The sequence below is a fragment of the Haematobia irritans genome, chromosome 3 (genome assembly GCF_050003625.1).
Source record: "Haematobia irritans isolate KBUSLIRL chromosome 3, ASM5000362v1, whole genome shotgun sequence".
Classification (NCBI taxonomy): domain Eukaryota; kingdom Metazoa; phylum Arthropoda; class Insecta; order Diptera; family Muscidae; genus Haematobia; species Haematobia irritans.
This window is the reverse complement of record NC_134399.1, coordinates 222,857,476-222,884,020: the sequence shown is the minus strand read 5'-3', so window position 1 is coordinate 222,884,020 and position 26,545 is coordinate 222,857,476. Positions and strand designations below refer to the sequence as shown.

Sequence of the window (26,545 nt, the reverse complement as noted above, 5' to 3'; positions counted from 1 at the left end):
TATGGGAGCCATATCTAAATCTGAAACGATTTCAACCAAATTTGTCACAATTACCTATACTACTAAACGTACTCCTTGTGCGAAATTTGAAGCAAATCACGGCAAAACCCTGGATTTTGAGGCCATATAAGTTCAAATCGGACGAAAGATATATATGGAGCTATATCTAAATCTGAATCGATTTTGGACATATTTGGCACATACAATAGTATCGTTAAAAGTACCGCTTGTGCAAAATTTGAAGTTAGTCAGGGCAAAACTCTGGCTTTTGAGACCATATAAGTCCAAATCGGGCGAAAGATATATATGGGAGCTATATCTAAATTTGAACGGATTTCAATCAAATTTACCAAGCATTGGTAAATTTGACAGACAGACGGACATCGCTAAATCGACTCAGAATTTAATTCTAAGCCGATCGCTATACTAAAAGATGGGTCTATGACCACTATTTCTTGGCGTTACATACAAATGCACAAACTTATTATACCCTGTACCACAGTAGTGGTGAAGCGTATAATTATTGATCCAAATTAAACATTAATTGATTTTTTTTTGTTTAAGTTAAGAAATTTGTTAACTCAATTAAATTTGTAATTGAAAGAAAATGTTGTCAATTTTTTTTTCTATAGAATATTTTTTTCAAAATTTTATTTCTGGAGAAAATTTTGCAAACATTTTATATCTATAGAAAATTTTTCCAAAATTTTATTTCTATTGAAAATGTTCTTTTCAATAATGTAGAAATTAAAAGAATTTCATTAAAAAAAAAAGTTTTTCAGCGGTGGATTATCCTACCTCAGTAATGCTGGTGACATTTCTGAGGGTTTCAAAGCTTCTCTAAGTGGTTTCACTGCAATGTGGAACGCCGTTCGGACTCCGCTATAAAAAGGAGTTCCCTTGTCATTGAGCTTAACTTGGAATCGGGCAGCACTCAGTGATAAGAGAGAAGTTCACCAATGTGGTATCACAATGGACTGAATAGTCTAAGTGAGCCTGATACATCGGGCTGCCACCTAACCTAACCTAACCTACACCATCAATTAACCGAACTCAAGCGCGCGATAGTAATGGTGTGAGTCGTGGTAATGATCCCGCTTCTATTTATCAACCGAATAATCTTGAGGAAAATACCTCATTTTTATAGCCGAGTCCGAACGGCGCTTCACATTGCGGGGAAACAACTTAGATATGCATTGAAAAAGTCAGAAATGTCACTAGCATTACTGAGGGGATAAACCACCGCTGAAAAATTTTTTGGTATTCGGTTGAAGCTGGAATTGAATCCATGGCATGGTAATCAACTGCCATGGATTCAATCCAACAAACCAACAAAGTTTCGATCATCTCAAGACAGCGCATCGCCGGGAATATACCAAAATACCCCAGGACCAGTTTCGTGCAGAGTGTGAGGGCTTTGTCGGGCATTCGAAGGCCATAGTTTGTGGCAAAGGTAGAAATTCGAACAAATTAAAACTGATTCTATCATTTCATGTTAATTTCAATCCGTTTTGCTTTTGAACAACACAATACAATTAAACAAATTAAATTAAATTTAAAATATTAACAATTTTTAGTTTTATTTTTGTTTAAAAATTTCTATAGATTTCTTCCATCGGTTGGGAATTAACCAATCAATGGAAACCCTTGATTTTATGCGATCTTTTGAAGTCGCAAAAATTTCATAGTTATAATACGAAAATTTATAGATTATTAATATTGTATAAAATAAAAGCACTCCAATTAAAATAAATTTTAACGCTCCGAAGGCTGCTAATAAAATCTTCAAAATCATTAATCGTAACCTTGGATTTGTTGACCATTGATTATCGATTTGCGGCGGTTCTAAGGAGAATTAAAACATTATTAGATTTTAAAATATTAGTTCGTTTACAATTTCACTTTTAGGTTATTTACTTTTTAATTTTGACAATTGTACCATAGAATTAGCTTCAATATTAAGGCAATTGAAGACTTCATCCCATTTACCTATTGAGGCCAAATGATCCAAATTATGGCATATTTGGGACATTCTTCTATTTTTTTATGAATAAAATTCTTCTCTTATTATAAATGAAATGATGTTTTTTTTTTGGTTTTTGACAATTTATTGACAAATAAACTCATGAACAATAAAATAAGTACAATTATAAAAGTTATTCGAATTTAGGTTATAGAGGATAAAGCCAGCAAAATAGGATGGTTCCTACTTAGACAATGTTGATCCATTGTGTTTCTTCATAGTTGTTTTCTCTCTTCTTCATCAATCGTATTCGAGTTTCCACACGAGTTCCAGAAAAAAGAAAGATTTCTAGGTCTTCTATCCCGAGGCTTTGATGAATGCAAGTATATCCTTCAGATTGCAGTTCCGTACATCCGTTATATCTTGAAAGAAAAAGGAGCCCAATATCTTGTTTTTTCTAAAGAATAATGCTGGACACTCGCATAGAAAATGGTTGAAGTTTTCTGCTCCGGGTCCAGACCACGGTTGCCACAGCTGGTAGAATTCTAACAACAAAGGTAGATTGTTTACCATTTAGTAAATTGGTAGAATTCTTCATGATTTGGAAAATTTTGCAAATTATTCCACTCCAACTATGAGGTACTTCACAAATTTTCGATAGATCTTGACAACATTTTCTATAGAAATAAAATTTGACAAAATTATCTGTAGAAATAAAATTTTGACAACATCTTCTATAGAAATATAATTTTGACAAAATTTTCTATAGAAATAAAATGCTGACAAAATTTTTGTATAGAAATGCACTTTTTAAATTTTTTTTTATAAAAATAAAATTTTCTATAGAAATAAAATTTTGAGAAATGTACGTATGAAAATGAACTTTTTACAAAATTTACTATAAAAATAACATTTTTACAAATTTTTCTATAAAAATAACATTTTTACAAATTTTTCTATTAAAATAAAATTTTTACAAAATTTTCTGTAGAAATAAAATTTTGACAAAATTTTCTATAGAAATAAAATGTTGACAAAATTTTTGTATAGAAATAAAATCTTGACAAAATTTTGTATAGAAATAAAATTTTGACAAAATTTTTGTATAGAAATAAAATCTTGACAAAATTTTCTATAGAAATAAAATTTTGACAAAATTTTCGATAGAAATAGAATTTTGACAATATTTTCTATAGAAATAAAATCTTGACAAAATGTTCTATACAAATAAAATCTTGACCAAATTTTTATAGAAATAAAATGTTGACAAAAGTTTTGTATAGAAATGCACTTTTCACAAAATTTTCTATAGAAAAAAAAATTTTGACAAAATTTGCTATAGAAACAACATTTTGAAAAATATTCATACAAATATTAATTTTGACAAAATTTTCTATAGAAATAAATTGCTGACAAAATTTTTGTATAGAAAAGCACTTTTTAAAATTTTTTTTATAGAAATAAAATTTTCTATAGAAATAAAATTTTGAGAAATGTTCGTATGAAAATGAACTTTTTACAAAATTTACTATAAAAATAACATTTTTACAAATTTTTCTATAAAAATAACATTTTTACAAAATTTTCTATAAAAATAACATTTTTATAAAATTTTCTATAGAAATAAAATGTTGACAAAATTTTCTATAGAAATAAAATTTTGACAAAATTTTCGATAGAAATAACTTTTTGACAAAATTTTCGAAAAAAATAAAATTTTGAGAAAATATTGCATAGAAATGCACTTTTTATAAAATTTTCTATAGAAATAAAATTTTGACAATATTTCGATGATTTGACATTGGCAAAGGAAAAGAGAGATGTTTGTACAAAGATTTATTTCAGCATAAGCCGACTATTATAAACCTTTTTTCGGAAGGTTCATGTATGGTACACTTTGGGTTTAGTAAACTACCCGAATTTATTCTGATAGTTTTGATAGTTTTGCAATTCTGCAAGTAATGGATGCTGATGGGGAATGTGGTAATTCCGAAACGTGCGTCCATCCAACCATCTTGCAGTCTATAGGGCTTTGCCCAAATAAATTTGACAAACAGTATTTTCCTCTGTTGGTAAAGCTGCTCTTGTAGTTCAGTCAAGGCAATGGTTTTAAGCTTAGATCAAAACAACAAATATGATTGAAGTACAAACCAACAAAATTTTCTATGGAAATAAAATTTTGACAAAATTTTCTATAGAAATAAAATTTTGACAAAATTTTCTATAGAAATAAAATTTTGACAAAATTTTCTATAGAAATAAAATTTTGACAAAATTTTCTATAGAAATAAAATGTTGACAAATTTTTCTATAAAAATAAAATTTTTACATAATTTTCTATAGAAATAAAATTTTTACATAATTTTCTATAGAAATAAAATTTTGAAAAAATTTTCTATAGAAATAAAATGCTGACAAAATTTTCTATAGAAATAACATATTGACAAAATTTTCTATGGAAATAAAATGTTGACAAATTTTTCTACAGAAATAAAATTTTGACAAAATTGTCTATAGAAATAAAATTTTGACAAAATTTTCTTTAGAAATAAAATTGTGACAAAATTTTCTATAGAAATAAAATGCTGACAAAAATTTTGTATAGAAATGCACTTTTTTAATTTTTTTTATAGAAATAAAATTTTGATAAAACTTTCTATAAAAACAAAATTTGGTAGAATTTTGGATGAAAATGAACTTTTTACAAAAATTTCTATAAAAATAACATTTTTCCAAAATTTTCTATAAAAGTAAAATTTTGACAAGATTTTCTATAGAAATAAAATTTTAATAAGATTTTCTATAGAAATAAAATTTTAACAAAATTTTGTATAGAAATAACATTTTCACAAAATTTTTTTTAGAAATGAAATTTTTGACAAAATTTTCTATAGAAATAAAATATTGACAACATTTTCTACAGAAATAAAATGTTTACAAAATTTTCTATAGAAATAAAATTTTCACAAAATTTTCTATAGAAAAAAGAATTTTCATAAAATTTTCTATAAAAATAAAATTTTGACAAAATTTTCTACAGAAATAAGAATTTTGAAAAATTTTAAGAATTAAAAAAAAATTCTAAAGAAAACATTTTTGACAAAATTTTCTATAGAAAAAAAAATTGACAAAATTTTCTGTAGAAAAAAATTGTGACATTTTTTATAGAAAAAAATTTTCAAAATTTTTTAAATTTTTTATAGAAAAACAAATGCCTATAGAAAAAATTTTTGCAAAATAGCATTTTTTGTTTGGTAGTTTTTTGGTAAAAACTTTCTCCAGATTTTGGTAGATTTTTTTGGACTCGAGTGGCAGCCACCACCATTTACAAATATCGCCATTCATTAAGCCAATCTTTACCATACGTTTTCCAATTGTGTTATGTCCTGTTATGATGTCTATTAGTGATCTCAAATCATCTCTATATATAGCCATCAGAAAATCAGAGTTCTTCGTCACATATAACTTTGGTTTGCTCATAGTTCGCAGAGGAAACCCAATGTCCTTTCCATAAATCATTGTATTTGTGATTGAACCTATAAGTATATAAAAATAGCGGGGGGATGACATCTGTAACGATGTTATTTATTCCATCTGTGCTTCTTTAGTCAGCACATCCGCCTCCTCATTACCCATTTTGCCATAATGTTAAGGTACCCAGCACATAGTGATATTATGTTGTCCAGTGAGAGCTCTAAGCTCTCTACGACAGCGGCTGACTACCTTCGACGTTATGTTCGAATTTCCTAAGGCCTTTATTGCTACCTGACTGTAGATGAAGAGCTGATATCGAGCTCATCATCATTAGTTCTACATGTTTGACATATTTCTGCCTGAAAGATGATGCATCCCCCTTCCACTCTGTATGAATCCCTAATCCCCAACTCTTTGTAGTAAATACCACTGCCAATGCCTTCCTCCATTTTCGAACCATCCGTACAAATATTCATATAAAAGCTATTTAAATTGTAATTTCAAAATTTACTTTTCCACGTCCATTCTCTAGTGTTACCGTTGAGAATTTTTAAAAAGTGGCCCAATAAGTGTCAATCGTTATAAAAGGTGGCAAACTCATATTTAAAAATTGGTACATTTCTAGATGAAACATCTATAAAAGGTAATAATTAAATGAATTTATATCATTGTATTATATAGAATTCTGAAAATGTTTCAATTTAGATTCTCACTAACTTAACAAATCCCCATTTCGTTGAAAACCACTCCATGAAATTTAATTTTGAGGAAATTAACTAGACTTATCTAAATCAATTTGCATACTTTTAGCGGTACACTCATCAACTGAAGATATTACGCTAAAACTGGAAAAATTACTAGTTGCACAAAAATGTAAAAATTATGATTTTTAGTAACACGACTGTAACACTGAGTAACAAACACATAACCAGAAAAAATTATCACCAAAACTTTTCCAATTAAAACTTTATTTTTTTGAAAAATATTCCATTAAAAATTTCATTGGTTCAACATAATTTTTAATTGTAACAAAAACCATTCACAAAAATTAAATATACCAATTATTTTTTTTTAATTTCAACAATGTTTTTATACCCTCCACCATAGGATGGGGGGTATATTAACTTTGTCATTCCGTTTGAAACACATCGAAATATTGCTCTAAGACCCCATACAGTATATATATTCTGGGTCGTGGTGAAATTCTGAGTCGATCTGAGCATGTCCGTTCGTCCGTCTGTTGAAATCACGTTAACTTCCGAACGAAACAAGCTATCGACTTGAAACTTGGCAGAAGTAGTTGTTATTGATGTAGGTCGGATGGTATTGCAAATGGGCCATATCGGCCCACTTTTACGTATAGCCCCCATATAAACGGACCCCCAAATTTTGCTTGAAGCAAATTTTATCCGATCTGGCTGAAATCTGGTACATGGTGTAAGTATATGGTCTCTAACAACCATGCAAAAATTGGTCTACATCGGTTCATAATTATATATAGCCCCATATAGACCGATCCCCCGATTTGGCTTGCGGAGCCTCTAAGAGAAGCACATTTCATCCGATCCTGCTGAAATTTGGTACATGATGTTGGTATATGGTCTCTAACAACTGTGCAAAAATCGGTCCACATCGGTCAATAATTATATATAGCCCCCATATAGACCGATCCCCCGATTTGGCTTGCGGAGCCTTCAAGAGAAGCAAATTTCATCCGATCCGGCTGAAATTTGGTACGTGGTGTTGGTATATGGTCTCTAACAACTATGCAAAAACTGGTCCACATCGGTCAATAATTATATATAGCCCCCATATAGACCGATCCCCCGATTTAGCTTGCGGAGCCTTTAAGAGAAGCAAATTTCATCCGATCCGGCTGAAATTTGGTACGTGGTGTTGGTATATGGTCTCTAACAACTATGCAAAAACTGGTCCACATCGGTCCATAATTATATGTAGCCCCCATATAAACCGATCCCCAGATTTGGCTTGCGCAGCCTCTAAGAGAAGCACATTTCATCCGATCCGGCTGAAATTTGGTACATGGTGTTAATATATGGCCTCAAACACCCATGAAAAATGGGTCGAAATCGGTCCATAATTATATATAGCCCCCATATAAACCGATCCCCAGATTTGACCTCCGGTGCCTTTTGGAGAAGCAAAATTCATCCGATCTGGTTGAAATTTGGTACGTGGTACATGGTATTGATATTTAAGTGGTCCATATCAGTCCATATATAGCCCCCATATAAACCGATCCCGAGATTTGGTTTTGGAGCCTCTTGGAGGAGCAAATTTCATCCGAGTCAGTTGAAATTTGGTACATTGTGCTAGTATATGACCGTTAATAACCATGCCTAACTAGGTCCATATCGGTCCATCGGTTTATAGTTATATATAGCACTCAGATAAATCGAAATTGGTCCATATCAAGTTCATAATTGTATATAGTCCCCATATAAGCGATCCCATGTTTCAATTCTGGCTCTCTACGTACCGTGCAAAAGTCCATATCGATTCGTAATTATTTGTAGACTTACCTATACATACCTTTTTCGTTGTTTGTCTAATATATACCACGTATGGACTAACTAACAAGTTAGAAAACGATGTTAAGAAGTTTTAAGATACCATAACCCAATTAATTCGATTGTGGATGACAGTCTTTCGTAGAAGTTTCTACGCAATCCATGGTGGAGGGTACATAAGATTCGGCCTGGCCGAACTTACGGCCGTATATACTTGTTTTTAATTGACTTTGGTGATTGATACTTTCATTTCTGCGATTGAAGACATTTCAATTAAAAATTAATTCGTGATTGAAGACAACAAATATTTTTTTCTGTATAGAGATCAATTCAAATATATTTCAAGAGCATAATGTTACATTTTCATGGGGACCATGAAACATATTATTTTCTTAATAAGCATATACAAGCTTGCCTAATTCAGATACACAATTTTCGATATAATAACTTGGTTGCAAATACTATGTAACAATTTTGAGGTGAGGATCATATTCCTTCCCTGAGTATACTCTCTTCACATATTCTAAGGGAAACAGTGTTTGATTGCATCTGCTAATGACACCTTATGTTGCATTCACACCATCAGTTGGTTAGCAGCAAAAAAAAAAAAACGCAGGCAAACGAATTGGTCCTAAATGTTGTTGTAATGGTGGTCACTGACGCTGATGACAGAACTTGGAAGATGAGTTTCAATTTGTAGCCAAAATGAGTTTTGTATTTTCAGAGTCCAAGCGAAAAAGGGTGTCGGTGTCGTATGTCCTTTGCATAGCAGACACTGGTCTGCTGATTTCTGTTGCTGCTCCTGCTGCTGATGACAGATCAAATTGAAATGTCCACTTATCCAACTGTGAAAATAAGGTGGCTTCTTTGGATTCATTTAAGCAGCTCCATCGTAATGACAGCCATATGAGGGGTGTTGGTATGGAAGGATGTATATTTTGATATTGCGTTAGACGATGCCACATATGTGGGACATTGTAATTTGCTTAAAGCAAAACAAGAAAATCTGATAACTTTATGTTTCCTTTGTCATAATTATTCTAGTTTTGTTTCATGCAAGAATGTTTTGTGGATCTCTCTGGTAAATTGGTGGTGAATTTAAACGAGAATGGAATTCTAAAAGTTGAAGTGAATTTTTAAAATTTTCTGGCTTTGACGGAGGTTGGGCGAAAAGTCGTGAAACCATCGTCATGCAATCGTTAGCAGGGCCGACTAGCATCATGGATTTAATCATTTTTTTCGACCATACACGTTTTTCAGCAGTGAATTATCCCTTTCTAGTAATTATGATGTCATTTTTGTTGTATGTTTTAAAGCTTTTCTATGTGGTTTCAGCTCATTGAGAAACGTCATTCGGAGGTCACTTGTCATTGAGCTAAATATATAAACGGTTAACACTGATTGGTAAGAGTGAAGTTCACCGACTGTGCTATCACCTAAGCCTTTAATAATCAGCCTATAATAACAGACGCATACAATGCGTTAAAAAAATTGAGCCCCAAGCAATATTGTTTACACTGAAACATATGAAAAATAGACTTTTTAGTTCGTACAAGTATAAACTACGCAATTCTAAACATCTAATGAAATTATTAAAATTCAATACAAAATTTTGAATATTGAAGTTAAAGTTCACATAATTCTTACGAAAAATTATTTGGTTCGTAAAAGTGTCATTTACATATATCCCGGTGGCAACTTAAACAAGCAAAACTGTCGAATCAGGGGCCCGGAAGAATCCAATTCCGGACCATACAGTTTGTAAGCAAACATATTATCCACTGGGCTACATGGCTGTCATTTTCATCAACAGAGAATTGTTGCTATACTTTTAAGCTGTTATATTTATAGAGCATAGTTTTGGGCGCCCACGAACTTTATTTAACAGAAACATACCTTTAGTTGGCCACCGTGGAACAATGGTTAGCACGCCGCCTCTATTTACACCTAAGGAAGACAACAGAGCTGACACTTCTGAGACTTAAGAGCTAGAACACGCTGGAGAGGACTGCCTGCAGGCATACTGAAATTCTTGCCGAGCAGTATAGAGAAATGGAGCATATTTATCATCACAAACCGATACACATTATACCAAGTATAGAGGAGTGGGAAGACAGGAGGATACCCCTCGGAACCCTGAAAATGTATACGGACGGATGAAAGATGGAGAAAGGAACGGGCAGTGGAATCTATTGTAGTGAACTGGGAATAAGGTCTAAGGTAGTCAGCCGCTGTCGTAGAGAACTCAAGGTTCTCACTGAACAGCATAATATAACTCTGTGCTGGGTACCTGGGCACTGTGGGATAATAGGAAATGAGGAAGCGGAAGCGCTGGCTAATGAGGGCGCTCGTGGAACGAATAATGTCCTAGCGGACGTTTTTCCTCCACTATCTTCTTATCATTACAAGATAGAGGTCAAATATGATTAATTATGGCGAAGACGCTGGGTCTTTTCGGATTGTTGCGAGCAAACCAAGTTGATGTGGGACGAAAAGAAATGTATGAACTGCGAAATTTTGATATCGATGAACATTGAGGTATGGCGGCCATTGATTGGTATCATAACGGCACATAACACACTTCGGAAACACATGGTAAGATGGATCCATGGGAGCCACCGTGGTGCAATGGTTAGCATGCCCGCCTTGCATACACAAGGTCGTGGGTTCGATTCCTGCTTCGACCGTACACCAAAAAGTTTTTCAGCGGTGGCTTATCCCACCTCAGTAATGCTGGTGACATTTCTGAGGGTTTCAAAGCTTCTCTAACTGGTTTCACTGCAATGTGGAACGCCGTTCGGACTCGGCTTGGTCCCTTGTCATTGAGCTTAACATGGAATCGGGCAGCACTCCGTGATAAGAGAGAAGTTCACCAATGTGGTATCACAATGGACTGAATAGTCTAAGAGAGCCTGATATATCGGGCCTAACCTATGGTAAGAATAGGCCTTAAATACGATGATATCTGTAGATGAGGCCTTGACCCGGAAGTTATGGAGGACTCCTACCATTTCCTGTGCCAGTGTCCACCTTTATCCTTTAGAAGAAACAATATACTGGGCCCCTTTTCTTTCAGGCTCTCACTGATATGGACCGATATGGACTGATATATCGGGCTTCCACCTAACCTAACCTATGGTAAGAATAGGCCTTAAATACGATGATATCTGTAGATGAGGCCTTGGCCCGGAAGTTCTGGAGGACTCCTACCATTTCCTGTGCCAGTGTCCTCCTTTATCCTTTAGAAGAAACAAGATACTGGGCCCCTTTTTCCTTTAAGGCTCTCACTGATCTGCGGGAGTGCAGCTTAAGGAACATACTTACATTCATCAGGGCCTATGGTTGGTTGTTCTAAGATTTCTTTTAAAGAAAACGAGCAGGTGGATGTTCTGGGACTATTCCAAATGGGACCGCATCGGAAGGAAGAAGATGGAAAGATCACATCGAGGAATAACAATGGACCTATACTGGTCTAAGTCGACATCAACTCAACACAAAACTGATGTTATCCTCTACAACCTAAAGGGTGATACGGTCAACATTTGGCCAAGGGAAAACGCGTGTAAATCGTTGAAATCGTTTATTTAAAAAATTAAATTAAATTTCTTTTTCAAGTTCAATTAGTATAAAATTCAGGAAAAATATTCAGTTAGGCTTTCGCTTTTCCAAATCCCAATTGCCGGGCCTCACGCTTGACACCTGCCATCAGATTTTGCACAGCCACCTTGTCCACCTTCTTCGCCGCAGAAAGCCAGTTTGCCTTGAACTGCTGCTTGTCCTTAGAAGTTTTTTGGTCTTCTTTAGTTTCCGCTTGACAATAGCCCAGTATTTCTCAATTGGGTGGAGCTCTGGCGTGTTGGGAGGGTTCTTGTCCTTGGGAACCACCTGCACGTTGTTGGCGGCGTACCACTCCATGGCCTTTTTACCGTAATGGCAAGATGCCGAATCCAGCCAAAACAGTACGGAACAACCGTGTTTCTTCAGGAAAGGCAGCAGACGTTTATTCAAACACTCTTTCACGTAAATTTCTTGGTTGACAGTCCCGGAAGCTATGAAAATGCTGCTTTTCAAGCCACAGGTACAGATGGCTTGCCAAACCAGATATTTATTTGCGAACTTTGATAGTTTTATGTGCTTGAAAATATCTGCTACCTTTCCCCCTCCTTTTGCCGTATAAAACTCCTGTCCCGGAAGCTGCTTGTAGTCGGCTTTGACGTAGGTTTCGTCGTCCATTACCACGCAGTCAAACTTCGTCAGCATCGTCGTGTACAGCCTCCGGGATCGCGCTTTGGCCGTCGTATTTTGTTTATCATCGCGATTTGGAGTCACTACCTTCTTGTAAGTCGATAGTCCGGCTCGTTTTTTGGCTCGATGCACGGTTGTAGACGATACACCCAGCTTATTTGCGGCATCTCGGAGAGAGAGGTTAGGGTTTCGCTTGAAACTACCGGCAACTCTCTTTGTCGTCTCAGCGGCTTCCGGTTTTCGATTTCCCCCCGATCCAGACTTCCTGGCTGTCGACAAACGTTCCCCAAACACTTTAATTACATTTGTAACGGTTGATTTGGCAACTTTTAGCGATGAATTCCAAAATCAAAATAGGAGCAACATTTTTTAAATGCAAAATTGAAAGAAATACGTCAAGTTTATATTGACCAAATTTTGACCGTATCACCCTTTAACCTAACACGCCCGCCTGGCATACAAAGGGCCGCGGGTTCAATCCCTGCGTCGATCGAACCAGGAAATAATGTAAGTTCCAAAATTTGTCTTATTAAAGATTTAAAGTTAAAACAAGTATATAGGGCCAGGCCGAATCTTATGTACCCTCCACCATGGATTGCGTAGAAACTTGTACTAAAGACTGTCATCCACAATCGAAGTACTTGGGTTGCCGTAACACTTGCCGATGGCAAGGTATCTTAAAACTTCTTAACACCGTCTGCACAATTGTAGGTTAGTCCATACGGTGTATATATTAAACAAAAAAAGCCGATTAAATACGTAAATAATTCAGTTTCACAAAATTTTCTATAGAAATAAAATTTTGACAAAATTTTCTATAAAATGAAAATGTTGACAAACATTTCGATGACATTTTGACAAAATTTTCTATAGAGATAAAATTTTGGAAGATTATTTTTGGGGATAACTATAGACCGATATGAACAAATTTTGGCATGGTTGTTAGCGGCCATATATTAGCGCAATGTACCAAATTTCACCACGTACCAAATTTCAACCGGAACGAATGAATTTTGCTCCTCCAAGAGCTCCGGAGTTCAATTTTGTAGATCGGTTTACATGGGGGTTATATATAATAAAGACCGGTATGGACCAATTTTTGCATGGTTTTTAGAGACCATATACTAACACCACGTACCAAATTTCAACCGAATCGGGCGAATTTTGCTCTTCCAAGGGACTCCGGAGATAAATCTGGTGATCGGTTTATATGGGGGCTACATATAATTATGGACCGATATGGACCAATTCCTGCATGGTTGTTAAAGACCATATACTAACACCATGATCCAAATTTCAACCATATCGGATGAAATTTGCTTTTCTTATAGACTCCGCAAGCCAAATCTGGGGATCGGTTTATATGGGGGCTATATATAATTATGGACCGATATGGACCATTTGTGGCACGGTTGTTAGAGGCCATATACTAACACCAACCGAATCGGATGAATTTTTCTCTTCCACAAGGCTCCGGAGGTCAAATCTGGGGATCGGTTAATATGGGGTCTTATATAATTGTGAACCGATGTGGACCAATTTTTGCATGGTTGTTAGAGACCATATAAAGGGTGATTCTTTTGAGGTTAGGATTTTCATGCATTAGTATTTGACAGATCACGTGGGATTTCAGACATGGTGTCAAAGAGAAAGATGCTCAGTATGCTTTGACATTTCATCATGAATAGACTTACGATCTGCCACAACGTCGAATTTTCAGTGAATGGGCCCTAGAAAAGTTGGCAGAAAATCCGCTTTTTATCGACAAATTTTGTTCAGCGATGAGGCTCATTTCTGGTTGAATGGCTACGTAAATAAGCAAAATTGCCGCATTTGGAGTGAAGAGCAACCAGAAGCCGTTCAAGAACTGCCCATGCATCCCGAAAAATGCACTGTTTGGTGTGGTTTGTACGCTGGTGGAATCATTGGACCGTATTTTTTCAAAGATGCTGTTGGACGCAACGTTACGGTGAATGGCGATCGCTATCGTTCGATGCTAACAAACTTTTTGTTGCCAAAAATGGAAGAACTGAACTTGGTTGACATGTGGTTTCAACAAGATGGCGCTACATGCCACACAGCTCGCGATTCTATGGCCATTTTGAGGGAAAACTTCGGAGAACAATTCATCTCAAGAAATGGACCGGTAAGTTGGCCACCAAGATCATGCGATTTGACGCCTTTAGACTATTTTTTGTGGGGCTACGTCAAGTCTAAAGTCTACAGAAATAAGCCAGCAACTATTCCAGCTTTGGAAGACAACATTTCCGAAGAAATTCGGGCTATTCCGGCCGAAATGCTCGAAAAAGTTGCCCAAAATTGGACTTTCCGAATGGACCACCTAAGACGCAGCCGCGGTCAACATTTAAATGAAATTATCTTCAAAAAGTAAATGTCATGGACCAATCTAACGTTTCAAATAAAGAACCGATGAGATTTTGCAAATTTTATGCGTTTTTTTAAAAAAAAAAGTTATCAAGCTCTTAACAAATCACCCTTTACTAACACCACGTACCAAATTTCAATTTTGCTCATCCATGAGGCTCCGGAGGTCAAATCTGAGGATCGGTTTATATGGGGGCTATATATAATTATGGACCGATGTGGACCAATTTTTGCATGGTTATTAGATACCATATACTAACATCATGTACCAAACTTCAGCCGGATCGGATGAAATTTTCTTCTCTTAGAGGCTCCGCAAGCCAAATCTGGGGATCGGTTTATATGGGGGCTATATATTATTATGGAACGATATGGACCATTTCTGGCACAGTTGTTAGACACCATATACTAACACCATGTTCCAAATTTCAACCGAATCGGATGAATTTTGCTCATCCATGAGGCTCCGGAGGTCAAATCTGAGGATCGGTTTATATGGGGGCTATAGATAATTATTTACCCATGCGGACCAATTTTTGCATAGTTGTTAGAGACCATATACTAACACCATGTACCAAATTTCAGCCGGATCGGATGAAATTTTCTTCTCTTAGAGGCTCCGCAAGCCAAATCTGGGGATCGGTTTATATGTGGGCTATATATAGTTATGAACCGATGTGGACCAATTTTTGCATAGTTGTTAAAGACCATATACTTACACCATGTATCAAATTTTAGCCGGGTCGGATGAAATTTGCTTCTCTTAGAGGCTCCGCAAGCAAAATCTGGGTATTGGTTTATATGGGGCCTATATATAATTATGGGCTGATTTGCACAAATTTTTGTATGTTTATTAGATACCATATACTAACACCATGTACCAAATTTCAGCCGGATCGGATGAAATTTTCTTCTCTTAGAGGCTTCGCAAGCCAAATCTGGGGATCGGTTTATATGGGGGCTATATATAATTATGGACCGATATGGACCATTTCTGACACGGTTGTTAGAGACCATATACTAACACCATGTTCTATATTTCAACCGAATCGGATGAATTTTGCTCTTCCACGAGGTTCCAGAGGTCAAATCTGGGGATCGGTTAATATCCCCCCATATTAATATATATAATTGTGAACCGATGTGGACCAATTTTTGCATGGTTGTTAGAGACTATATACTAACACGACGTACCAAATTTTAACCGAATCTGATGAATTTTGCTCTTCCACGAGGCTCCGGAGGTCAAATCTGGGGATCAGTTAATATGGGGGCTATATATAATTGTGAACCGATGTGGACCAATTTTTGCATGGTTGTTAGAGACCATATTCTAATACCATATACCAAATTTAAGCCGGATCGGATGAAATTTGCTATTCAATTGTTGCATGGTTATTAGAGACCATATACTAACAGAATGTACTAAATTTCAGCCCGTTCGGATGGAATTTGCTTCTCTTAGAGGATCCGGATGCCAAATCTGGGGCCCATTTATATAGGGCTATACGTAAAAGTGGACCGATATGGCCCATTTGCAATACCATCCGACCTACATCAATAACAACTACTTGTGCCAAGTTTCAAGTCGATTGCTTGTTTCATTCGGAAGTTAGTGTGATTTCAACAGACGGACGGACGGACATGCTTAGATCGACTCAGAATTTCACCACGACCCAGAATATATATACTTTATGGGGTCTTAGAGCAATATTTCGATGTGTTACAAACGTAATGACAAAGTTAATATACCCCCCATCCTCTGGTGTAGGGTATAAAAAAAAACCGTGGTGGATGAAACGAAATGGACTGTGTTTGTGGAACAAAAATTGCAAAAATAAAATTCTTGTAAGAAAATTTTTTTTAGTTATAAAAGTTTGAAATTGAAAAAAAAACTCTGAAAAGAAGAAAAATGTTTAAGGTACACGTTTTTCAAACAGACACAATAAGTACACCAGGACTGAATAGTCTAAGTGAGCCTGAATCTAAATCGGGCTGCCACTTTAACCTTTTAACCACCTCGACAAACAGTCTATGCATAGTTGTTATTTTTTAGTCAACACTTCCAAATATTCCCGTTTGTATGACAGCAAAACCTCGAAAGATTTCTCTTGAGAAATGTGTTGCTTCTCAAGTATAAAAATTCCCTAGGCTTTACTTTCATACATCCATCCATCTGTGATGGGTGATATTTCAAATACTATGTAACGAGACCAATGTTTCTACCAGCGTTGCCAATTTAGCTTTTTTCCCGCTAGATTTGGCTTTTTTTGAAGACGTTTAGCGGGAAAAAAATGCATTTAGCTTTTAGCTTTTTTTCTGGCTTTTTTCATGACCCTTTTAGCTATTTTTGGCTTTTTTTATTTTCGACATGTTTCTATTGAAATATGGATAAATCGGCGTTTTTATCTAAGCCTTGATGCAAGTATAAGGGTTTCCACATATTTCAAAGCTCAGTTGAAACATTAATAATGATTCCAGCCATTATGCGGGCATTTTTGTAGCAAATACACCTTGTTGTAAAGTTTTTTCATTATATACATAAAAGTTATCGTAAACTTTAAATCTACTATTAGCATACAAATTTGTTAGATAAACTGTCAGTAAATTATTGGGAATATTATCATTTGACTCGTTTATCCTTTTTATGTTATTATAATATTCTAAAGTTATTACGATATTACTAAATTAAAATAGTAGATGTGAATAGCTTTGTGCACTGAAAAAATATTGTCGTCTCCTTAAAATACGAACGTGAATTTTGGTTATAATAGCATTTGTGAATTTCTTTTATATAAACTGTTTTCCTTGTCCAAAAGACGATAAAGTCGTTTTGTCCTCATAATTAAGTGATTCAACTTAAAAATGGGTATGTTTTCATGAAAGAAGGAAGAATTAATGAAATAGTCTTTAAATGTGAGGAGTTTTTGCATCTTAACCACAAACCAAAATAGCGTTCAAAAATAGAAGATGTTTTTAAACACTTTATTTTAAAAACGTATATATACAATAATTTCTACTTGAAGTCGAGTCTGAATTTGGAAATTTAAGTTGGCGTTAGCACGTTTTTAAAGCACTTTGATAGCTCATGGAGAAAAGGAAAATGTTTTTACTGGGAAATGTAAACTATAGGTATTTTCTACAATTTAAATAAAAGTAATGTATTTCGAATTTTTCACAATTTCAAATCCAAACTAAAATTTTATTTAAAAAAATGACAAATCATTTTTTTTACCAAATCCAAAACATGCTTAGATCATTTAATATTTTAAAATAACAAGTAAATAAAATAGAGGTGTAGGGAAGGTAGCTCCCACAAAACGAAGGACTTCCAGTAAAAAATTTGTGATAGTAATCAAAATGTATCGAATACGCAAACAGAGCTAATATGCCTTAGATATTGTTACAGTCTCACAGAAGTGGAATTAAAATGAAAATAATATGCATTGTAAGTGAAATAAAGCCTTTAAGTTTGTTAAATATCAATCAAAAATGTGACTTTTGATACAAAAAAAATTTAGCTTTTTTTCTAGCTATTTTTTAGCATTTTTTAGCTTTTTTAGCTATTTTTTTTGGGCAAATCTAGCGGTTTTTGGTGAAACAATTCTGGCAACGCTGGTTTCTACCTACAGCGCTAAAAGTACTTCGTCGCTATGATGGCTGTTGACAATGTCACCAACGTTGCGGTTTTGTTACCTTAAGTGATGTCATTGTCTTCGGTTCAATTAACTTTCAAGAATACTTAAAACAAATCACAGAATATAAAACGTTAAAAAGTTCGGGGGGAAATGGAGTCACCCCCAATTCACCTCACGAAAACAAATGACAAACAATTTATCATGTCTCTCAAATAATGAGTGGGTGGCTCATAAGGCTTCCGTTTCCGGGCACAGTTTGTAAAGATTCTGTCATTGTTGTTGTTGTTGTTTTTTTTTTATCATAAACCACAACTAAGCCACGAAAGCATCAACAAACAAACGAAATAACATTGACGAAGGAAAAAGAGCAGAAAGGTATCTTGCTAGGCATTTTGATTATTTTGCATAAATTTCCATAGATCGAAGATTTTAAGGTATTGTGCCTTTGGGTATTTGGCTATACTGGCCAGATTTAAAAAGGTTGCGCGTTTCTTTTGCCCGCTAATCGCTGACCATTTATCATATTTAATGAAATTTTCCTCCCCCTGGTTTGCATGGTAGAATATGCTCTGCACCATGTTTTGCAATATTATGTGCTTGTTGCCCTTTAAAAAAAAAAGGGGTGGGATTTCTCGTCTGGGTTTTCGTCTTTTGCAAAATGCAATTTATACGCTACTCAATGTCACGTGACGCACGTGCGTAATTAAATTGATGCATTTCCATATCCTTCGCTTAACATTTTGGCCAATAAATGCCATTTTGGGATTTCGAGGACATTGTACAAGAAACATTTCGCCAATGTATGTATGACATTATCCTATGGCATTGTGTCGGTGTCATTAATCAGGATTTTAATACTCAAGGATATCATCAAGATATAGAGGATACATTGTGGCCACAATAATCTCCTGTAGTCGATGGCCATAATATTGACCGGGAATCTGATTTAAATCAATGAAGTTGAGATTTCCTGACCGCGATGGAAAAAAATCCCATTTGACTTTTATCAATCTCTGTGTAGGGTGCCAAAAAGGATGAAATTCTTGTATTTGCTCTAGAAAAATAAAGGACGAAATATCCTAGGCATATTTTCGTGAAGGTCTCTAAATGTCTGGTAATGACATCAACATCACACCAAACCATCACCCCCGAAAAAAGAACTCTAATCTAAGGATATTGTGAAGACATTTACTTTGTCGCTGTCTTTGTTTGGGGCCACATCAAAAAAGGATAAAGCGGATAATGACCAACAAATAGAAATGAATGTCGTGCGGGTAATAAAAATAAATGTCTCAATTTCAATGATGACAAGGACAATGGTCATACTGACTTTACCATCAGTATTTATTTATATGGGAAATACAATTTTGTTTGTATCCTTTTTTGTTATTTCTAGCTCGACCAGTATATCTCTCCCTTAGATGTAATATTTGTTGTCCTTTTTGTCATTTGTTAGGGATTATATGGTGCCCCCCCCCCCACATATAAAGAATGTTACTCTGTGAAATCTAATGCCAAGGCTTTGAACAGTTCCCGTATCCTAGTGCGAATTCCTTTAACTCCATGATTCTTAGCTAATTGAGGTATAAACTTATGATGTATGTGGTCTTGGATTTATTTTTCTTATAATTTAAGGTGGATTTTGTCCAGGCAATGAATTTCTTGGTGGTAAATACAATAAATGATGATGGATATAAATTTCTGTTAAGTGTTCATCTTTGCACATTTCAACTCAGTTAATTATTTTGCAAAAAATGGATGAGTTATTCTTCACTACTATATGGTGATTTTAAAGAGCTGTAGGAAAATTAAAAAAAAAAACTACATAAAAATTTGAAAAATGTATGAAATCTTTATTTAAATCGATAGTACACGGAAAATTTTTTCACGAACATATTTCCAATTGAGTTTTAAAAAAATATTCAATTAAAAATTTAATTGATTCAACAATTTTTTTATTTGAAACAAAAATTAATCACAAAAATTAATAGTAGAATTAAGTTTTTAATTGGATCAATTAATTTAATTGATTTTAAATTAATTTTTTAATTGATACTATCATTTCTGTGATTGAAGACTTTCAATTAAATAATTAATTGGATCCATTAATTTCGTGATTGAATCAGAAAACCATTTTTTTTTGGTGTGTACGGTCCATATAATTTAATGTTTCAAGATTATTTTATTTAAATGTTGACTGCCACTACGCCTCAAATGGTCCAACTGTTTAGTCCAATTGTGTCATAATTTTGCTGGCCGGTATAAACGCTTCAATGTGGTCTTCCAATGCACAGAAAAAAATCACTAGTTTAGTTTAGGTTAGGTGGCAGCCCGATGTATCAGGCTCACTTAGACTATTCAGTCCATTGTAATACCACATTCGTGACCTTCTCTCTTATCACTGAGCGCTGCCCGATTTCATGTTAAGCTCAATGACAAGGGACCTCCTTTTTATAGCCGAGTCCGAACGGCGTTCCACATTGCAGTAAAAACACTTAGAGAAGCTTTGATACCTTCAGAAATGTCACCAGCATTACTGAGGTGAGATAAACCACCGCTGAAAAACTTTTTGGTGTTCGGTCGAAGCAGGAATCGAACCCACGACCTTGTGCATGCAAGGCGGCCATGCTAACCATTGCACCACTAAAATAATTCCAATTAAAAAGTTGATTGACGCTGAAGACTTTTTCAATTAAAAAACAAGTATATACGGCCGTAAGTTCGGCCAGGCCGAATCTTATGTACCCTCCACCATGGATTGCGTAGGAACTTCTACTAAAGGCTGTCATCCACAATCGAATTACTTGGGTTGCGATAACACTTGCCGATGGCAAGGTATCGTAAAACTTTTTAACACTGTCTTCTAAATTGTAAGTTAGCCCATACCGGGTATATATTAAACAAAAAAAGCCGATTAAATACGTATATAATCTAGTTTGACAAAATTTTCTATAGAAATAAAATTTTGACAAAATTTTCTATAGAAATGAAACCTTGACAAAATTTTCTATAGAAATAAAATTTTGACAAAATTTTCTATAGAAATAAATATTTGACAAAATTTTCTATAGAAATAAAAACTTGACAAAATTTTCTATAGAAATAAAATGTTGACAAAATTTTCTATGGAAGTAAAATGTTGACAAAATTTTCTATAGCAATACAATTTTGACAAAAATTTCTATAGAAATAAAATGTTGACAAAATTTTGTATAGAAATAAAATTTTGACAAAATTTTGTATAGAAATAAAATGTTGACAAAATATTCTACAGAAATAAATTATTTACAAAATTTTCTATAGAAATAAAATTTTGACAAACATTTCTATAGAAATAAACTTTTGACAAAACTTTCTATAGAAATGAAATTTTAACAAAACTTTCTATAGTAATAAAATTTGACAAAATTTTCTATGGAAATAAAGTTTTGGTAGATTATTTTTGGCGATATGGACCAATTTTTGTGTAATAAGTCATCGGCTATATATAACTAAAGACCGATATGGACCAATTTTTACATGGCTGTTAGAGGCCATATATTGACAAAATGTACTAAATTTCAACCGTATCGGATGACTTTTGCTCCTCCAAGAGGTTCCGGACGTCAAATCTGGGGACGGTTTATATGGGAACTATATATAATTATGGACCGATATGGACCAATTTTTGCATGGTTGTTAGAGACCATATACTAACACCATGTACCAAATTTCAACTGGATCGGATGAATTTTGCTCTTCCAAGAGGCTCCGGAGGTCAAATCTGGGGATCGGTTTATATGGGGGCTATATATAATTATGGACCGATATGGACCAATTTTTGCATGGTTGTTAGAGACCGTATGCTAAGACCACTTACCAAATTTCAACCGGATCGGATGAATTTTGCTGCTCCGGGAGGCTCCCCAAGCCAAATTTGGGGATCGGTTTATATGGGGGCTATACGTAAACGTGGTCCGATATGGCCCATTTTCAATACCATCCGACCTACATCAATAACAACTACTTGTGCCAAGTTTCAAGTCGATAGCTTGTTTCGTTCGGAAGTTAGCGTGATTTCCACAGACGGACGGACAGCCGGACAGACGGACGGACAGACGGACGGACGGACATGCTTAGATCGACTCAGAATTTCACCACGACCCAGAATATATATACTTTATGGGGTCTTAGAGCAATATTTCGATGTGTTACAAACGGAATGACAAAGTTAATATACCCCCATCCTATGGTGGAGGGTATAATAATTGATACAATTAACTTTTTAATCAAACTGGAAGCATTAATTATTATACCCTCCACCATAGGATGGGGGTATATTAACTTTGTCATTCCGTTTGTAACACATCGAAATATTGCTCTAAGACCCCATATAGTATATATATTCTGGGTCGTGGTGAAATTCTGAGTCGATCTAAGCATGTCCGTCCGTCCGTCCGTCTGTCCGTCTGTCCGGCTGTCCGTCCGTCTGTGGAAATCACGCTAACTTCCGAACGAAACAAGCTATCGACTTGAAACTTGGCACAAGTAGTTGTTATTGATGTAGGTCGGATGGTATTGAAAATGGGCCATATCGGACCACGTTTACGTATAGCCCCCATATAAACCGATCCCCAAATTTGGCTTGGGGAGCCTCCCGGAGCAGCAAAATTCATCCGATCCGGTTGAAATTTGGTAAGTGGTCTTAGCATACGGTCTCTAACAACCATGCAAAAATTGGTCCATATCGGTCCATAATTATATATAGCCCCCATATAAACCGATCCCCAGATTTGACCTCCGGAGCCTCTTGGAGGGGCAAAATTCATCCGATCCGATTGAAATTTGATACCTGATGTTAGTATATGGTCTCTAACAACCATGCAAAAATTGGTCCATATCGGTCCATAATTATATATAGCCCCCATATAAACCGATCCCCAGATTTGACCTCCGGAGACTTTAGGAGGGGCAAAATTCATCCGATCCGGATGAAATTTGGTACCTGATGTTAGTATACGGCCTCTAACAACCATGCAAAAATTGGTCCATATCGGTCCATAATTATATAAAGCTCCCATATAAACCGATCCCCAGATTTGACCACCGAAGCCTCTTGGAGGAGCAAACTTCATCCGATGCGGTTGAAATTTAGTACGTGGTCTTAGTATACGATTTTTAACAACCATGCAAAAATTGGTCCATATCGGTCCATAATTATATATAGCCCCCATATAAACCGATCCCCAGATTTGACCTCCGGAGCCTCTTGGAGGGGCAAAATTCATCCGATCCGGTTGAAATTTGGTACCTGATGTTAGTTTACGGCCTCTAATAACCATGCAAAAATTGGTCCATATCGGTCCATAATTATATATAGCCCCCATATAAACCGATCCCCAGATTTGACCTCCGGAGCCTCTTGGAAGAGCAAAATTCATCCGATCCAGTTGAAATTTGGTACATGGTGTTAGTATATGGTCTCTAACAACCATGCAAAAATTGGTCCATATCGGTCCATAATTATATATAGTTCCCATATAAACCGTCCCCAGATTTGACGTCCGGAACCTCTTGGAGGAGCAAAAGTCATCCGATACGGTTGAAATTTAGTACATTTTGTCAATATATGGCCTCTAACAGCCATGTAAAAATTGGTCCATATCGGTCTTTAGTTATATATAGCCGATGACTTATTACACAAAAATTGGTCCATATCGCCAAAAATAATCTACCAAAACTTTATTTCCATAGAAAATTTTGTCAAATTTTATTACTATAGAAAGTTTTGTTAAAATTTCATTTCTATAGAAAGTTTTGTCAAAAGTTTATTTCTATAGAAATGTTTGTCAAAATTTTATTTCTATAGAAAATTTTGTAAATAATTTATTTCTGTAGAATATTTTGTCAACATTTTATTTCTATACAAAATTTTGTCAAAATTTTATTTCTATACAAAATTTTGTCAACATTTTATTTCTATAGAAATTTTTGTCAAAATTGTATTGCTATAGAAAATTTTGTCAACATTTTACTTCTATAGAAAATTTTGTCAACATTTTATTTCTATAGAAAATTTTGTCAAGTTTTTATTTCTATAGAAAATTTTGTCAAATTTTTATTTCTATAGAAAATTTTGTCAAAATTTTATTTCTATAGAAAATTTTGTCAAGGTTTCATTTCTATAGAAAATTTTGTCAAAATTTTATTTCTATAGAAAATTTTGTCAAACTAGATTATATACGTATTTAATCGGCTTTTTTTGTTTAATATATACCCGGTATGGGCTAACTTACAATTTAGAAGACAGTGTTAAAAAGTTTTACGATACCTTGCCATCGGCAAGTGTTATCGCAACCCAAGTAATTCGATTGTGGATGACAGCCTTTAGTAGAAGTTCCTACGCAATCCATGGTGGAGGGTACATAAGATTCGGCCTGGCCGAACTTACGGCCGTATATACTTGTTTTTTTTTTAATTTTTACTACAAAAAAAATTATTGATACAATTAACTTTATAATCAAATTAGTTAAAAAAAAAATTGTGGAAAATTTTTAATTATAAATTCATTTAAAACCATCAACTTTCTAATGAAATAAGAAACCCTAAGTCAAAATCAAATAAATTTTTAAGTGAATAAATTAAGATGTTAATTGAAATTTGCTAATGAAACTAATTAATTTTTAATTTTTTAATGAAATATTTTTTATGGCCAAGTAAAAAAGTGATTGACACTACTGTTTTCGTGATTGAAGACATTTCAATAAAAAAATTAATTTGATTAATTAATTTCGTGATTGAATCAGAAAAAAAAATTTCCTGCTGGCTTATGTGAATTGACATAAGCTTTAACATAATCTAGGCGGCCAATTGACCGGTCCCGAACGTGAAATAAAATGTTCACCAAACTCGCCTCTCAATAACCGACTTCTTGCGATCACATGTCATGCAAGTCAAGCTCTTGCATTTTGGGCCAAAAAAGTTGGCTCACCATTCACAGTTACGTTACGATTCGGAACATCTTTGAAGAAGTATACAGAAAAAAATTCCAAAAAGTTTTAATTGAGTTGTAAATACGTCTTAATTGAGTTTTGAAATAATATTCTAATAAAAATGTAATTGATTCAACAAATTTTTCAATTGAAACAAAATTAATAATAGAAGACAAAAAATATATTTTTGTGTGTACGCAGTCTTGCCAGTATTTTTCTACATCTTGTCCCCAAAGTAGGTTGCTTTCGTCTCCAAAAATCTCAAATTTCAATATTTTTTTGGCAAGTTTTAATTAAAACAAGTAAGGAAAGTCTAAAGTCGGGCGGGGCCGACTATATTATACCCTGCACCACTTTGTAGATCTAAATTTTCGATACCATATCACATCCGTCAAATGTGTTTGGGGCTATATATAAAGGTTTGTCCCAAATACATACATTTAAATATCACTCGATCTGGACAGAATTTGTTAGTCTATAGACTCAAAATGTAAGTCGGCTAATGCACTGGGGTGGAACACAATGTTAGTAAACAAATATGGGAAACATTTAAATCTGAAGCAATTTTAAGGAAACTTCGCAAAAGTTTATTTATGATTTATCGCTCGATATATATGTATTAGAAGTTTAGGAAAATTAGAGTAATTTTTACAACTTTTCGACTAAGCAGTGGCGATTTTACAAGGAAAATGTCGGTATTTTGACCATTTTTGTCGAAATCAGAAAAACATATATATGGGAGCTATATCTAAATCTGAACCGATTTCAATCAAATTTGCCACGCATAGCTACAATGCTAATTCTACTCCCTGTGCAAAATTTCAATTAAATCGGAGCAAAAGATTGGCCACTGTGGTCATATGAGCTATATCTAAATCTGAACCGATTTCAATAAAATTTAGCACATTTGACTATAGTAGTATAGTCATTTGATAGAGTTCTAAAAAATCTATAGACTCAAAATTTAAGTCGGCTAATGCACTAGGGTGGAACACAATGTTAGTACGAAAAATATGGGAAACATTTAAATCTGAAGCAATTTTAAGGAAACTGCGCAAAAGTTTAGTTATGATTTATCGCTTGATATATATATATATATATATATATATATATATATATATATATATATATATATATATATATATATATATATATATATATATATATATATATATATATATATATATATATATATATATATATATATATATATATATATACATATATATATATATATATATATATATATATATATATATATATATATATATATATATATATATATATATATATATATATATATATATATATATATATATTAGAAGTTTAGGAAAATTG

The 26,545-nt window shown here is 34.2% G+C and overlaps 1 protein-coding gene across 1 annotated transcript; it reads right to left on the bottom strand.

Annotated features, from left to right (window-relative positions):
• Window positions 1-1,549: 1,549 nt before the first annotated feature.
• On the bottom strand, window positions 1,550-2,113 carry LOC142230238 (uncharacterized). The gene is made up of 2 exons (XM_075300877.1): window positions 1,918-2,113; window positions 1,550-1,845 (listed from the first exon to the last, which is right to left on the bottom strand). Exons 1-2 carry the CDS (start codon window positions 2,030-2,032, stop codon window positions 1,580-1,582), a joined length of 381 nt encoding a protein of 126 aa, XP_075156992.1. The 5' UTR covers window positions 2,033-2,113; the 3' UTR covers window positions 1,550-1,579.
• Window positions 2,114-26,545: the final 24,432 nt, after the last annotated feature.